This window comes from Myotis myotis, unplaced genomic scaffold (genome assembly GCF_014108235.1).
Source record: "Myotis myotis isolate mMyoMyo1 unplaced genomic scaffold, mMyoMyo1.p scaffold_m19_p_1, whole genome shotgun sequence".
In the NCBI taxonomy this organism is placed as follows: domain Eukaryota; kingdom Metazoa; phylum Chordata; class Mammalia; order Chiroptera; family Vespertilionidae; genus Myotis; species Myotis myotis.
Genome location: NW_023416313.1, coordinates 199,517,671 through 199,535,079, shown reverse-complemented (window position 1 = coordinate 199,535,079; position 17,409 = coordinate 199,517,671). Strand labels below are relative to the sequence as shown.

The following is a 17,409-nucleotide window of genomic DNA, read 5'->3' as shown; positions in this document are numbered from 1 at the left end:
AGGAAAGCCCTTCGGCGAGCTTTGCTTCCCTCTCTGCCTGAGAAGGTGGGAATGAGGGTCCTTCCTTCCCTGGCTGTTGAGCTCATAAGCTTTGTAAAATACTGCTCTGTGTGAGATTTATGAGTGATTTATTGGTTTATGATCAAATCAAATTTTGCCTGCCAGAGAAGTCGGCTTTTCAAAATAAATTTGAGGTCAGTTCAATCCAATGTTTGAAGAGGAGGCCTGTGGGAGGTGAAAAACCATCCCGGTTCACATTGTAACTTTGGAATTTTGATTGTCTGATTTGGGTCAACGTGGGTTGAGGGTGGGACTATTTATAGATCCAGTATAGTTTGCAATCAAGCATTACCTTAAAACAAACAAAAGACTTAGCTGGTAGGTGTATGCAGGAGTGACTGCTAAAGAAATAGGAAAACAAAAAACTTGTTATTGTGGAAACTTTCAAATATATATTTAAAAAGTAGTAAGCCTAATATAAAAACTCAGCTTCAACTCGTGGCCAATTCTGTGAGAAATACGGACGTTGAGCCAGATGACAGAGAGAATGAACTTTTCAGGTCAGGACATTTGGGTTATCCTACTGAGCCTACAGGATCCAAGTTTCTGCAAAAATGCCCCAGACTAGAGCCTAGAGCAAGAAGAGAAGGGCAGAGAAACATTAGTGCTGGTTAACAACCACAGAAGAAACCTGGGACTTAATAAACAAAATAATATCTCTATATATCTCACTCTCTCGTCTCTGTCTGTCTCTGAAGGAGATACCATGCACCAGTAATAGTAACAGTGGTTGCCTTTAAGGACTGAAAGGACTAGCAAGGAGATTCCCTTTTCCTGCTACATGCTTTTGTTTTTTAATATATTTTATTGATTTCAGAGAGGAAGGGAGAGGGAGAGAGAGAAAGAGAAACATCAATGATGAGAGAATCATTGATCGGCTGCCTCCTGCACGCCCCCTCCTGAGGATTGAGCCCACAACCTGGGCATGTGCCCCTGATCAGAATCAAACCTGGGACCTTTCAGCCCACAGGCCAATGCTCTATCCACTGAGCCAAACCAGCTAGCACCCTACTACATGTTTTTAAAAGTTTTGTGCTAGGTGAATATATTACCTATTTTTTAACGTAACTTGCTAAAGACAAACATCATTAAGTTTTGCAGTAACCAAGTCCACTAGGAATGGCAAAAGGGCAAACTGCCTGCACTTGGACCACCAGATCTTCACCATATTTTGACCTGTCTTAGAGCAATTTGCTTAGCTAGATGAATGTACAACTTTCTAATTCCAAACTGTACACCATCAAGAGAGATATTTCACATAAAAAAAAAACAAAACCCAAAACAAAAACCAGCCCTCAATGGCTACATGGGTATATACATTTGTCAAAATTTCACCACACTGTACTCTTAGGATTTGTACACTTTACTGTATGTTCACTATACTACAATCCAATAAAGTATTATTAACAATCTCAGCCTTTGTGTACAAACAAGGCAAAGAATTTGGGGGGTTATTGGGTTGGCGGTTCACAGAAAGCTGTTGTTTTGGGAAAACAACACAATGAGGACGTTTTGCAAAAAGTTGCTCTTTGGAAAGCGCCACTACAGCATGTGCTTTTGGTTAAGCATTCCACGGCTGGAACGCAACTCCATGCTGAAATGCCGAGAAGATGAGGCAAAATCTTGGCCAAGGTCAAGCTCTGCTGATGGCTGAGTGGGGATGGCAGCCAACTGCTCTGCACTTGAATAACATTTAAAAAAGAAAAACTAACCCGGAGTCATCTTCTCTTCCTTTTCTGAGCCAACTTTAGCCCTGCTCGTTGTATCCAAGAACTCCGAGGAAGCCATATGGGCTGCAGCGCAGGCCTGCCCATCCTCCCGGGCCAAAGAGACAGATCTTGATTAAAAAGAAACTAAGCCAACTGACTGAGGCTCCAGTTGGCCTATGGGATATAACGAAGATGTCTGAATTTTGGATAAAGTTAGGGTCCCTGTAGGAGAGGGCGGAGAAAAACACATTAGCGTCCCTTCAGGCTCTCTGGTCACTGTTTCTGGAATAACAATCAATCTGGTAGAAAATGGGGCTCACTGGTTGTGTAGGTGATTACTGTCACAAGAGCTTCAAGTTTAGCATACTTGTCAGACATCACAGCACACCAGGACACCGCACACTCTCTGGATAGAAAATAAGCCCAAGGATGGACTGGAAATGTCTTTTCTGTCAGGTCGGAGGGAATGGATACAGAGGGAAATGTCTTTCAGCAGCTTATAAAATGCGAACTTTATAATTTGCACATGACTGTCGAGCCTGGCAAAGGTCAGCAGGACAAGTCCAAGGCGAGTCAGGGTTATACAAAACGCAGGTCCCAGACACTGCCCAGCCTCCCTGTGAGTTCATGTCTTAGAATTCATGATGGATAACAATGTGTTAACAGTGTGGGCCCCTCAAATTTTCTTAAGTAATCATGACGACATAAAAAAAGAGAATATTTTTAACTTATTGGCTTACTACTTTCCCTTTAAAGTCCCCAATTCTACCCAATTCTCTGTATACAGTATATACTTAATTTCTCCTATCCTTAAAATGAGAAGCAGTCACTCTTTTTTCTCAGTATCCTCCCATCTATAATACTTGGAAAGCTTGCCTCATTTCCATTCTGCACTTATCTCTTATTAAACCTTATAGCACTAGTAAGGTGGCTGACAATAAAGATTTCTCTTCTTTCTTTACTGTTAAATAGTGAACTGAGTAGAAATGCGAGTTCCCTAAGGCCACACACACAGCACAGCTTGGTGAGAGGAGCATTTTGATCCTAGGGGGAGCACCAGATGGAGGCAGCAGGCACTCCCCAGTCAGTGAGGCCAGGAGGACATGGTGTGGCATCCTGCTTCCCTCCCTCCCTCCTTTCCATGCACAGTCTCCGTTCCCAGGGCTGGGGGCGGGAGGAGAGTATGCAAGGAGGCAGAAGACTCACATCACCCCTGGGAAAGCGCCACATAAAGAAGCAGTGGGATGAACTACTAAGCAGTGGGATGATGCTACAGCTAAGAAGGCCCTAATAGCACATTTAATTCCAACTCCTAATTTTACTGGTAAATAAAGGAGCCCAGAAAAGTTAAGTGATTGGTCCAAAGATACCCAGCAATGGCCAGACCCAGAGCCCAGGTCACCAGCTCACCCCTCAGATCCTCCACCTCATGACAGAACTGAGTATAGAAAAGAGCAAAATATAAAGCCCATGAACTGTACTCCCATCACCACCACCAAATAAACGTGCCTCTTTTAAAACAACCCACGTCTCAATCTCCCATTTCTTTGCATCCCATTAGCTCACTAAGCTCAAATTTCTGATTCCTCCCTGGGATTTCATCGAGACCCTGACAGCCTGAGTAGTCAGGAGCCCAACTGTGCCCAGCATGATGCAGCCTGAGAAGGGAGATCTTTGCGAAGCAGGAGTAGAATATAAGTAGCCTCTTCAACTCAGGAATATTGTAGACCACACGTCATGCTTATAATAATGCCGACTCTAAACTCAGCAGCTTTTGAAGTTTACGCTGGCAGAAAGGCAACGGGCGACCCATTTAGCAAGAGAGCAAAATCTAAGAATGAATAACCAATAAGGAAGGAGGACGATGCTTTGAGTTCAGTCTGGAGTGTGTGCAATTAACCACTCCATTCAAGAGAACGATCTTCAAGGCAGTGTGCCCCACATTAGAAGAGGGACAAACCAGGATGCATGAACCAGGTCCTTGACACTCCCTGTGTGCAAATGAAGTCAGTTCTTGATTCTCCCCCAGCGATACCCATTTGTTCCCGTCACCCAGTGTCTAGGGACCTCCAATGGGTTGTCTGCAGACAGCTGATGAGTAGGAAACAACGGGCTGATGTACTTCCAACCTTCCCAAAAAATGTACTGGGATTTAAGCAAGGGCCTTGGTGCCTCAAGCAAAACTGCTCCAGGACTAGGGACAGGCAGAAGGTATTAGGCTCCAGCATGAGGAGGCAACATTGGTGCATACCTGAAAATTATAACAGTTCTAAACTAAAAATATTTGGGGGATTATGTATTATTTTTATGTTATGATCAAGAGTTAATCATAACAAGAATCATTCTTTTTTAAAAAATGTATTCTATTGATTTTTTACAGAGAGGAAGGGAGAGGTATAGAGAGTTAGAAACATTGATGAGAGAGAAACATCGATCAGCTGCCTCCTGCACACTCCCCACTAGGGACGTGCCTGCAACCAGAACCAAACCCGGGACCCTCTAGTCCGCAGGCCGAGGCTCCATCCACTGAGCCAAACCAGTCAGGGCAAGAATCATTCTTATACCTTCTCATCCAAAAAAAAACACAACCAAACAAACTAAAAAAACAAAAACAAACTGGTTCTCACTGTTTTCCTAAGGGATTAGGTACTCTAAAAATGACCCTCTGCACAACAGAAGAGACAAAAGATCAGAAAGAGGAATTCTTTAAAAATATATAATAATTAGTAAGTAGCAAACTGAGAAACTATCTCCTTTAAAAATAAAAAGTAAGCCCTAACCAGTTTGGCTCAGTGGATAGAGCGTTGGCCTGTGGACTCAGGGGTCCTGGGTTCGATTCCCGTTAGGGGCATGTGCCTTGGTTGCAGGCACATACCCAGTGGGGAATGTGCAGGAGGCAGCTCACTGATGTTTCTCTCTCATCAATGTTTCGAACTCTTTGTCCCTCTCCCTTCCTCTCTGTGGAGGATCAATAAAATATCTTTTTAAAAAATAATTAAAAAAAATAAAAAGTGATACCTCTCATGAGGATGAGACATAATGAAAAAAAAGGGGGGGGGGTAAATGAATGAGTAAAAAACTCAGAGGGGCAAGGTAAACTAAGAATTTAAATTATAGTCAAATGTTAGAGCCCGAACTAACAGGCAGAACAGGAAGCTGAACAAAAAAGCTCCTTCTGCCTGCTGGGTTCCTAAGAGTCTAAAATGAGGGATTAAAATGGCTTTATTTCAACAGAACACATTTTGTCATCTGATCTCTGTCCGTGACAGGGGTGAGAATAAGTAACTTATGTCTGCACTCTTAAGAAGCAACAAATCCCTGAATATTACACTTTGTTCACTTTCAGATAGTAAATCACCAATTGCTTGTCTAGCAGAAAAAAAAAAATCTGTTTTATTTTAAAATAAAAACTTTCATTTTATTTTTACATTTTTATTTTCAAACAAGCAGTTTTTCCAAAAACCATTGACTGCAAAGGGCAAATGAGGTGATGGAGAGCAGGACACAGAGGGAAGCAGAGAAAGGACTCTGACCGGAACATGCAGAGAGGCCCTTGCTGGGAACTGTCCTCTGACCGCTACTCACAGAGAAGCTCCGCAAATGCACTGGAACATGAGCCACAGGGTCAAAGAGAAGCAGTCCCTTAATACACATCCCTAGAGATGCTTTCAACTTGTACTCACACCAGCAATGTGAGTCCCCTCCTCACGATCCAATCTCTAGGGTTCTATTCTAATGAAATTATTAAAGACATAGGCAAAGATTTATACATAAGAAAGTTCACCACAGCGTCACTGATATTAACTAACAAAGAACCTGAAATAACCAAAATTTTTAAGTATGGGAATGGATAGCTAAAGTCAGGTAGAACCACGAGAGATCTACTTTCCAATATTGAAAGATACAGGAAATTAGTTACTTGTGATACCATGTTAAGTGAGGGGGGGGGGGGAATAGGATACCCAGCTGTATATATGTATGACTCTCAACTTGGTTTAAATACATATATTACATGCATTTTTATATACCAAAAGGAAACTCATAAATATATCAGCAAAGGTTAGCTCTGTTCCAGATGGAGGTAAGATGGATTATTTTTATTCTTTTTTCAGACTCATCTATAATAAACAAACATTACTTTTGTATCAGAAAAAAACAGTAAGTATTTATGGTATGCCTATTCTAAAATATCTCATTTAAAACATCTCATTTAAAATAGCAATTGTCAGCCTTAGGGAAAGGCTGCTAAAGTCCAAGGCTGACTATCCCTGGCCAGTGTGGCTCAGCTGGTTGGGCATCTTCCCATGGACAGAAGGGTTGCAGGTTCAATTCCCAGGCAGGGCACATGCCTGGGCTGTAGGCTTGATCCCTGGTGGGGGGTGTGCAGGAGGCAGTCGATCAATGTTTCTTTCTCTCTCTTTCCATTCCTCTCTCTCTAAAAATCTTTAAAAGTAAAGTCCAAAGTTGACTCAGTGAACAAAAGACTCAAATGTACACAGTAACTTCTGAAAAGGATGAGACACCTCGTGTGCCACAGTCTAGCTTCCTCCTCTACCATGGCTGCTGGCTCTGTTACTGGGCTTTGCAGGAAGCTCTGCTGGGGACCTCATTTCTTCTTCTCACAGCAACCACTGCACCTTACGGTAATTGGCCTGTACCTTAATTGACCTGTACGAGTCTCTTACCTCTGAGCATGAGGATCACAAGGGAAGAAAACGCAAGAGTCCTAATCCCTGTTTCAGAGGAAGTTTTTCTTATAAAGCTATCAAAATGACCCCAAATAAGGTACATGCATTTTTTAAAATCTATTTTTATTGATTTCAGAGAGGAAGGGAGAGGGAGAGAGAGATAAACATCAATGATGAGAGGGAATCACTGATCTGCTGCCTCCTGCATGCCTCCCTACTGGGAATTGAGCCCACAACCTGGGCATGTGCCATTGACCGGGATCGAACCCAGGACCCTTCAGTCCGCAGGCCGACACTCTATCCACTGAGCCAAACCGACTAGGGCTAAGGTCCATACATTTTGAAACATAAATCTTGAGTTGTGTTCAGGAACCATGTATAAAAGTCTCTTCTCAAGAAGGAATATATAACAAAATCTTTGAGTGCCACCTTGTGGCAAGTCTGACTACTGCATGACCACTTGTCCGTCTCCATGAGCTTCATGCAATATGGTCTGAGACACAGGCCCCATAATGACCTAAGGCATTGAACATATGGTCCCCACAGTGCCTGGTACTATTCATTTTTAAGGATTTCTAGCTTAGATCCCAGAAATGCCTTTTTGAGGACAAGTTGGAATGAAGGGGCAGAGGAACAACATGTAAGATGTGCATGTGTGTCTGTGGGTTGCTGTTGACCTGCCAAAGCTGCACTGTGTGTGTGTGTGTATCCATCCATGCCCACATACGATGGTACTTCCACATGGACGACTATCTCTTCCCCCAAGAATGTTTACCAACTTTATAAAGTTATGAAGAAAAAAGTTTTACAGTTACAGTCCGTAAGTTTTGTGCTTAGAAGTTTTATTTATCAGAGCAACCATCACCAACTTGGGCACAATTCCCAAGTTGATTTCATGCTTAAAGTGGTGACCTCACATTTTGAAAGAAAAAAACACCACTATTTTAAAATCTAAACACATAAGTTAATCTCAGTGTTCCAGGCATGGGGGGAGGTGGAGAGATCCTCACTGCAACCAATTGTCTCCAGGAGACAATTAAGTGCTGGAAAGAGGTCAGTACTGCAAATTGATGGAAACAGAACTCTGGAGGGACCAGATACTGATTCTGAGAAAAGATCATCTTCCGCCCAGGAAGGGATTAAGCTAAAAGCCTTGCAGTTATGGGCAGGAGGATGGTAACCAGCAGACAATGAACAGCATGAGAGGAAAAGCACAGCAACTTATCAAAGTTCCCTGGGGAGATGGTGCTGAGGCTTCTCTCTGCCACACCTGGTGGGAGGCCTGTTTCTAGAAAACGACTCCCTCTAGTGTTAGTGTGGAAGCAAGGTAAGGACATTGTCGCTTTGGTCCTTGACATGTCGAGGGGAGCAAGCTCAAGTGTGTGAAATCAACTGAAGTGATTCAGTTGGCAATGGATCCCAAACAGATGCATTGTGGGAGAGCATAAGCCAAAGAATGTGTAATTATGAGGCTGAATTGGGAAAATTCATCTGAACCCTTGATCGCCTCTCCAACCCCCCGAAGAACTTTTTCTCCCCTCCTAGCCTGACGGGATTGAAATGCTTAGCCCGTTTGAGATAACTCAATATACTGAACAGGGAAGAAATGTATTAAAAAACCTGAGAGTCCTGACAAGTCACTTCAGGGAGAATCCTTCATTTCCCATCTGCACAGGGAAAGCAGAAGAGGAAGAGTAAAATAAATCCAAGACCCTCCTTGTCCACAAAAATAAAATAAAATGGAGGGGAAAAATAGAATTTTCATTCTGCCCAACTAAAATTTAAAACCATAAGCTCCCCTTAAAACAAGAGCCATGCTCCATCCACCAGAAGCATTCTGGGATCGGTATGGGTTAGTATTCAGAGTTGTGTCACAGGCTTTGACAATTAACAACGTATTAAAACGGGAAGAGGTGACGGTTCCACCTTGGCTCCAGCTCCCCAGCTGTCCTCACCTGGGAGGAAAGCCGCTATCACGACAGCTTGATGGGAAGGTCTTCCCCGTATTTCTGGAGCAGCTTCTGATGGTTGTGGTCCACTGACCACTGCTGGGGCAGGTGCTTGGGCTGCATGGAGTCCAGGAAGTGCTGACGCCAGCGGCTCTCCAGCTGCATGAGGGAGCGCAGCCCACCCCGGCTATGGCACTGCACCACCTTCAGCCCATGAGGAATGTAGTTTTCATTGGAAATCCTGCCAAGATACAAACGTACACAGGGTCTGAGGGAAATGGGCACAGGACGGTCTCACAGACGGCCCCAAATGCTGTGGGCCACGGGGCTTCCGAAGTGTGAGGGAGGCTGCTAGACGCCTAACGGGGGCTACTTTAATGTCTATGAAACAGCCTTTCTCATATATGCCTTTTTTTTTTTTTTAAGTTTGGGCATGTTGCCCACAATTCAACGGAGAGCATTTGGGGATTCAGAGCTGAACTGGAGGGAAAACCAATGCATCGTGCTCAGCCACTTTAGAGGGCCTCCTGTCTGGCTGATGAGGGTGGAGAATGCTGGCCCTGTACGTACTCCAGGGTGCTCAGTCACCAGCTCACGCCTCTTTCAAGTTATTCATCCTGAACCATGCCCAGTGTTTATATGAGGCTGTTAAACCAGGCTGTTAACCTGTGTTCCAGTTTCTCATACAGTGTCATACCTTCAGTCCACAGGCCGACGCTCTATCCATTGAGCCAAACCACCTACGGCTACAGTGTAATACCTGAATGTAAAATGCAAGCGGAGGCATTTCTTTAGGGCCCTCCTCCTCACAAAAGGAATGCCAAATCACATCCATGTAAGTATCACATCATGAGAAGCATCACATCATGGGAAGTATCACATCTATGACAAGTATCACATCCTGAGAAGTGCTTTAGTCACAGTGAAATGCTGCGGTGGCTTGCTGTGCAGCTGGTGTTATTTTTTTTAATATATTTTATTTTATTTTGTTTGTTTGTTTGTTTTGGTGGGTTTTCTTGCTGGTGATGTTTAATAGGAAAACAAATCCCTGCCTCCTTCCCAGCTAGGCTGAGGGGCCTAAAAACCTGCTCTGAAACCAGGTGAACAGTGTTTTCACCTCCTCTGAATAAAGATCTCCTTTCTCAGGGGTTCCCTGCCCCGCAGACGCAGCTCCTCTCCCTGCGCCCACGCCCCTCTCATCCTCCTCCCAAGACCCCACCAGTCTAGCAGCATCAGTGCCTTCTGAGTATTTCTAGACATTGTACTAGTTAGCTCCCGAGCAACCCACTAACTAGTCTGTCTTTTCCCAAAACAGCTGTTCTCCTTGGTCCTAGACATCCAAGTCAGCAAGATAAATACTAGAAAGGTCTGTGGCTGAAAGGGGAAGTTTGGTGGCTTTAGGAAATACATTTGGGAATTGGTTAAAAGAGCCAGTGTCACTAATTTCTAATATGACCTTGGCAAGTTACTTAATTTTAATCTCAGGGTATCTAATATGAAATTTGGAAAACAACATGTATTCTATAACCTTAACAAGGATAAAATTCAGTAATAAATTTTTTTAAACTCTGATTTTTTTAAAATTAAGATATAATGTTAGTTACCAGTAAGAAGCCTAAATCCTGCCTCATAGGGTCTGTTAGAAGAAATAAAGCAAGTTATATAAAGGTTAGTAGCCTGCTAGATAAATATATCTATAAATATTTGTTCAATAAATATTTGCTGCTATAGTTAAAGTATTTTGGGGGTTTTTATGACAAAAACTGGGTGGGGGATTCCCTCAGCCCAGCCTGCACCCTCTCTAATTGGGGACCCCTGGGATTGGGCCTAAACCGGCAGTCAGACATCCCTCCCGAAATCTGGGACCACTGGCTCCTAACGGCTCACCTGCCTGCCTGCCTGATCGCCCCTAACCACTCTGCCTGCCTGCCTGATTGCCCCTAACTCCTTTGCCTGCTTGCCTGATGGCCCCTAACCCCTTTGCCTGCTTGCCTGATGGCCCCTAACCTTTCTGCCTGCCTGCCTCATCACACCTAACTGCTCTCCTCTGCAGACCTGATCGCCCCCAACTGCCTCTGCCTCAGCCCCAACACCATGGCTTTGTCCAGAAGGAAGCCGGATGTCCGGAAGATGGCCGGTCGACCCGGTCTAATTAGCATATTACCCTTTTATTAGTATAGATTATATAGGATAGGATTGCTTAAATGGGGGGGGGCTTTTTTAGCAGGAGGAGATGCTCTTTGCAGACAAAAATACATAATCCCTATATCTGGACTGATAGCCAGCCATATGCACTATACTGCCAAACTGGTTATTAAAAAATTGAACCGCGCCCTAGCTGGTTTGGCTCGGTGGATAGAGTGTCAGTTTGTAGACTGAAGGGTCCCAGGTTCAATTCCAGTCAAGGGCATGTACCTTGGTTGCAGGCACATCCCCAGTAGGGGGTGTGCAGGAAGCAGCTGATCAATGTTTCTCTCTCATCGATGTTCCTAACTCTCTCTCTCCCTTCCTCTCTGTAAAAAAAACAATAAAATATTTTTAAAAATTGAACCTCTTTCTTACACCTTACACCAAACAGCTGTTGCCCTTAAAGCCCCTCCTCAGCCCTCACCTTAGGTTCTGCCTTCCCAGTTCACCCAGATTAGGTTCTGATTGGTCAGTTTCTATGCCAGTCAGCATCAAAAGCTCCACCTCCTAGGCAGCCATTGGCTCTTTGCAGTTCACCCAGATTTGGTTCTGATTGGTTGGTTTCTATGCCAGTCAGCGTCAAAAACTCCACCTCCTAGGCAGCCATTGGCTCTTCTGGGAAATCCAGAACGCTGACAGCTGTCTTTCTCTCTGAGTCTATCTCTGGACCTGATTCGCAGCAGCTGCTGATCAGGCCCCACATCTCTCTTTCTCCAGGCCTTGCCAGTAGCCCCCGCGGCTGCTGATCAGGACCTGGCTCTGCCTCCAGGCCTCTCTCTAGGCCTGATCCACAGCTGCTATGGCAGCGGTGAGGTCATTAGGCATCCTGCCCGGCCCTGGGAGGCTAATGACCTCGCCATGCCTGCCTCACCCCACCCACCACTCCGCTGCCCTGGCCGCCCACCTGCCACCAGCCTTGTGGGCTGCAGAGGAGGACCAAGAGGTGCTCCATGCACTTCCTGGTGACTGGTCGTCTGTCTGGTTGTTTAGGTCCTGACGGCCCTAGGCTATTATTAGTAAAGATATTACAGGCAACCAGCATCACTAACAGGGTCTTGTGAACTTCAGTTCAATTATTTCAACCCCTAGGACTTCTGAAGAAAGTGAGTTGGGAAGCAGAACTATAGCAGGTGGCCCAGAGTTTTTATCATCTGAACTACGGACCCATTCATTTCTTAAGACCACAAACTTCTCATTGAGGAACACTGAGTTAAGGCATATGAATTCAACTATGTACTAATGGAGAAGGAGGTCTGAGAAAGTAAGGAAGGAAGGAAAGAGGAGAAAATAGTAATAGAATTCTGGCCAGCATTCCATCAGTGGCTCAGTACCCTGGAGTGCAGGTGAAACAGGAAACATGAATCCATTGTCACAATTCCCACAGACCTGAATGAGGTGAGACACAAAACCACACATACTGTATTTCATGGGCACCTTCAGTGATTTGAGGGTATTTACTGACTACTATTTTCATTTTGTGTGCTGACTTGAGAATTTACTTCTGCACTGAACATATAAAGCACAACGCTACTGCATTTCAACTTTCCTACTAATCATGAAAATAGATGTAAGTATATGACTTAAAGGGTCAAGGATAAAAGGAAAGTCTCCTATAGAAAGGAAATTCTCAAATAGATTGTTCCGTGATATTTTAAGTCATTAGATACCTGGATAATTATGAGATTATGCACTGCACCTAAATGACTAATGGCCCCTCCCCCCTCCTCCCTCCTTGGCAAGTTTTCCCACTAAGTAGTCAAGGTTAATGACACTGGATTAATCCTCACTCCTTCTCTGACCAAAACTGCCCACTGTACCTGGTCTCCAGGCTGGCAGCCTCTTGAAGCATCTCATCTGTGACCGTGTCTGTGCTATAGAACTCTCTGAGAGCTTGCAGCAGCTCCTCCTTTCGATGAGCAGGCAGGCTCTCGGCGTTGAGCAGGGCCCTGGCCCCAGAGCGCATCTGCCGGCGCTCTGGGTCCTCCAGCAGGCGCAAGCCCTCCTCAGAGCCAATGGGGGCCTGGAACTCCTTGGCCAGCTGCTGCTTCAAGTGGTTGTCATAGTAGTTGGAGATGGCATGGCAGGAGGTGCAGAGCAGCAACACGTCGTGGGAGTTGTGGTCCTTCATCTCGATGGGGAAGTGCTTCCGGTACTCGTGTGGGACCACGTTCTTCCTGAACAAGCCCACCCGAAGGCAGTGCTCATTAGCATGAGAACAGAACACACCTGTAGCTAGCATGGGGGCTGCTGGATTCTGATCTTGGCCTGAACATAACTGTGAAGCCTTGGGTACCACAACCCGACAGGGAGGACATAAAAACATACTACCTATTCCACTCGGCCCACCTACCTACCTATGCCCTAAGTTCCTTTAGTGAGAAAAGACTACCTGCTCTCAGGCTTCAGGGGAGGGTCAGGGGTAGGGGGAGGCTACTAAAAACCTTTGAGAAGGTTGTGCTCCCAGAAGGAAAAGTATCAGAGAAATGAAAAGAAATTCTAATGGCCTTTAACAGCTGGAAAACAGCTCTCAAAGCATGCAGCAGGTAACCTCTACTCCTGAAATTCTGGAAGCCAGGTAACCTGAAAAAGCCAATTTCTTTCATCTGAAGAATCTCCTTACTCTAAGATTATTTCCCTGGTTCATCAAAGTCCATCATTATTTCTTAAAAACTAAGCTCTCAAGAAAAACTCTTGGCAGCAACAACTACTGTCTCACTTTTCAAGGGCGGAGGGAAGAACGTGAGTTACCCCCCAGAAGCCCAGGAGAAAGCCTGTGTCTGGGCACCCCAGGCTCAACAGGCAGCTTCACCTTCACTAGAGAACGGCCTTCCCAGACTATTCCAGAGGGAGCCTCCGGTCATCCGGGTACTGCACCAACAGTCCCACAGGGCAGAAAGCCTGCGAGCCCCTCGGGGAGGCTTATGATGACAGAGAGAAAGGCAGCTCCTGAAGGAACTGCTCTCCATTCCTTGGTGAGCAAAAGGGAACCACTCTCTTTCTGGCAAGCTGTTACTGAGAAGAATACTGCATTCCAGAAACTCAGAACTGGGCTCAGGAGGGGTAGGGGCACCAGAGCAAGGTCAGGCCGAGTGGCAAAACTCTCAGGGAAACTGGGATCCACCCTCAGGACAGGTCTCGCAGCCAAGTGGGCAGACGCCAGCAAGGCCCCTGAGGGCTCTGCATGTGGCTACAAAGGCAATTCCCATGGAGACAGACAAGCCGGCAACCCACACTCACCGAATGTAGGAGTCTTTCTTGCCACACACTACACACAGGTTCTCTTTAACCATCAAGTAGTAGTCTCCTGGGGATTCAGGTCTTCCCGCAGGTTCAAACTGTAGCTTGACCACAAAAGGCTCTTCACTCACCAGCTCTTAGAGAAAAGAAGTCTTAGTTAGTATCTGCCTGCTCAGCTGTGCCCCAGAGAAGAACAACAACCTTAATTGTTCTCGGCTGTCTTGGCAAACATCACTGTTTCTGGGTCTTGAATAGTCCCGTCCCATGTGACTCAAGGTCTCTCTGCTTTCTTCTATCCATCCCTCTCCCTCATCTCACTCTCCACTCCTGCCAGTGCCCACACGAACCTAATTTACAGATCAAATATGACAGCTGAATCTCAAACCTCCAATGCCTTTGTCCAGGTACCACTGAGCTTTTCTTCGATCACAAGTGCACAGGGGCTGTCCGTCAGGAGCATGGAGGAAGCAGTTATCATAGAGCGGTGATTTTCTGCAGGGAAGGGAGAAAGAGGGCTAAACCTGAAAGCTAACTATTGGTCAAGGCATCAGTCATCTTCCCATGTTCTCTTCTCAGGACTATTCTCAACACCAGGCTATTCTCAACACCAGGGACAACAACAAAACTAAACATGGGAAGAAAGCATATTAATGCCTCCATCTGCATTGGGCTAGGAAACAGAAATAAAAATGAAGAGTTCATACTTCTAGTTTTCATATGCATGGATTGGGACATTAGGGACTAAGTTCTATTGTGAAAATAAGCAGGAACAGAGCACCAAGAAAACTGCCCTATGGAGTAATCACTGGATTAAACAAAGTAATTTACAAAGTAAATTAAAATGAAAGAACTTCAAGTTAAAGTAATGAGGGCCACGTGGGTTTACTTCTGGCTCAAACGCAACACTTGCTTCAATTTAATTATCCAATTCCTGAAGGCACTTTGCTACAGGGACCAGAGATTATTAGTCATCTTTCTGTAACACGGGCATTGGCTTAGAGCTGATGCCATTCTAAATAGTCAAATACCAAATGAACAAGAAATCAGATGACACATTTCTCCTGAAAAGTATGAGGCATTTCATGTTATTCATTTTCACAGCTATTCTGAAGCAAGCAGGAATAATTAATTTTACCTTCATTTATAACTGGAGAAAGTACAGGTCTAAGGTCATCAGGGTCAGTGAGAAAGCTAAGTTAAGCTCTCCTCATTTCCACCCCAACTGCCCAACAATGAAGAAGTAAAAAGGGTCCTAGCCGGTTTGGCTCAGTGGATAGAGTATCAGCCGGCAGACCAAAGGGTCCCAGGTTTGATTCCGGTCAAGGGCACATACTTTGATTGCAGGCTCCTCCCCACCCCAGGCCCTGGTCGGGGCGCATGCAGGAGGCAACCAATCGATGTGTTTCTCTCACATCGATGTTTTTCTCTGTCTTTCCCTCTCTCTTCCACTCTTCCTAAAAATCAATGGGAAAATATCCTCAGGTGAGGATTAAAAAAAAAAAAGTAAAAGGAGGAAAGTACACAAATAAATCAAAGGATAGCTCCAAATGTCCTTGAAGGGAAGGAAGAATAATAACCCATGGAGAACCTTTGCTTCCTTACCACATGCCTCCTCCTATTCCCAAGGTGAGATATCACATGTGCCTTTTGCTGGAGGCTGGGCCTCTGACACTTTACTAGACATGAAACAAGTCAATTACCTGGCAGAATAGCCCACCCCCAGGGGCTTTCTTTTATGTTTTCTGGGGTCTCTCCCTTGATGGTTGCCTGGCACCGTTACATCGACCTTAGACTTCTTATTTCCTGGTTTTTGCTGAGATTCTGTTGCTTCCCCATTAACCTCTTCTCCCAATCTGCTAATTCCTTTGCTTCGGAATGGGATGTCTACCAAATCCTGGCATTTCTCCAAAACTTTTCTCCAGCCAATGAGGTCATCATTTTCTTCTAAAGTTGGATTCCTAGAGAAAGGGTATCCAAGAAGATGGAGAAAGAGAGCCACTGAAATCTGGGCATCCCTGGCAGCATAAATTACCTGAAGAGAAAAGTCAGAGATCAGTGGAATCTAGAAGGCAAACCAGAGAGAGCAACTTCAAAGTCATCACAAAGATATAAACAATTTTCAGGTCTAATTCACGATGTATGATAACCTAGACATCTTCTTAAATTTTTATTATGAAAAACGTAAAACTATACAAAAGCAAATCAAATACTGTAATGAATCCTCATGTTCCCTATGTTTAAACGAAAATAGTTAAAATAATGACTTACTTTAAATGCTTGAAAATTCCAATCTATGTAAATCAGTGAGGTTTCTTTCTGTTTGCATAATTTTATTGTATCTGCTACCAAACCCACTGGACAGATTTTTTTTCAAATCTGGAGTAGGGTAGTTACCACAGGTATGACAACTAGTACACGAACTTCACTTTGGGGATAGTCTCATCTAGAACAGCTGAGACCAACATTCGTTAAGAGGCCTGTGTGACTGCCCTAGCTAGTTTGGCTCAGTGGATAGAGCGTTGGCCTGTGGACTGAAGGGTCCTGGGTTTGATTCGGTCAAGGGCACATGCCAGGTTGCGGGCTCAATCCCCAGAAGGGGGTGTACAGGAGGCAGCCGATCAATGATTTTCTCTCATCGTTGATGTTTCTATCTCTCTCTCCCTCTCCTTTCCTCTCTGAAATCAATAAAAATATATATTTTTTAAAAATCACAAAGCCCATTTCTGGAATTTATTTATTTAATAATGAGAAGTCATTCTCCCAAGCAACTGGTTGCAAGCAAGCTGATCATAAATAAAAGTAGTCAAAGGTATAATTAATTGCTTTTCTCAAAAAGGCTATAAAGACTTTAAGATTACTTTATTATTTTTTAAAATATATTTTTATTGATTTCAGAGAGGAAAGGAGAGGGAGATAGAAACATCAATGATGAAAGGGAATCATTGATTGGCTGCCTCCTGCACACCCCCCTGGAAATCAAGCCCCCAACCTGGGCATGTACCCTGACTGGAATCAAACCGTGACCTCCTGGTTAATAGGTCGACGCTCAACCACTGATCCACACCGGCTGGGCTAAGATTACTTTAATTCACCGTAATAACCAAGCCAGTCATGGACACGAACAACAGTGTGGTAATTGCAGTGGAGAAGAGGGTGGGTGGAGGTGGAAGAGGGTTTGGGGGGATAAATGATGATGGGGGAGGTTTAAAAATTAAATTTAAAAAGCATACACACAAAAGTAAGCCTGGTAAATGGAACTATTAGTATGGATTTTTTAAATGCTTAATAAAATTTCCACCTAGACCCAACAATCTACGTATCTATCAGCAAGTTGTCTCCCACCGGAAAAGAGTGTACTTCAATGTGAAAAGTTCAGAGTGCTTTTTAACAAATTATTTTTCAAGTGATAAAAAAAACCAAGGCACTTGCAACAAATGGTGCTGGAACAACTGGACATCCACATGCAAAAGAATAAAGTTGGACCCCTACCTCATATCACACAAAAATTAACTCAAAATGGATCATAAACCTAAGTGTAAGAGCTAAAACATAAGACTCTTAGAAGAAAACAGAGGAGCA

At 44.4% G+C, this 17,409-nt stretch overlaps 1 protein-coding gene across 4 annotated transcripts in view; it reads right to left on the bottom strand.

The window, feature by feature from the left end:
- Window positions 1–1,009: 1,009 nt before the first annotated feature.
- Window positions 1,010–17,409, bottom strand: part of EXD2 (exonuclease 3'-5' domain containing 2) — a 98,401-nt gene continuing 82,001 nt past the window's right edge. For 3 of the 4 annotated variants that reach the window (XM_036311106.1, XM_036311105.1, XM_036311108.1), the window contains 5 exons: window positions 15,531–15,862; window positions 14,216–14,322; window positions 13,831–13,966; window positions 12,411–12,767; window positions 5,138–8,647 (listed from right to left, as the gene is read on the bottom strand). In XM_036311106.1, the coding sequence (XP_036166999.1) occupies window positions 8,431–8,647; window positions 12,411–12,767; window positions 13,831–13,966; window positions 14,216–14,322; window positions 15,531–15,862 (1,149 nt within the window). In that variant the 3' untranslated portion in view covers window positions 5,138–8,430. Of the gene's footprint in view, window positions 1,992–5,137; window positions 8,648–12,410; window positions 12,768–13,830; window positions 13,967–14,215; window positions 14,323–15,530; window positions 15,863–17,409 lie in introns of those variants that run through there. The other variant, XM_036311107.1, reaches the window with a different exon arrangement.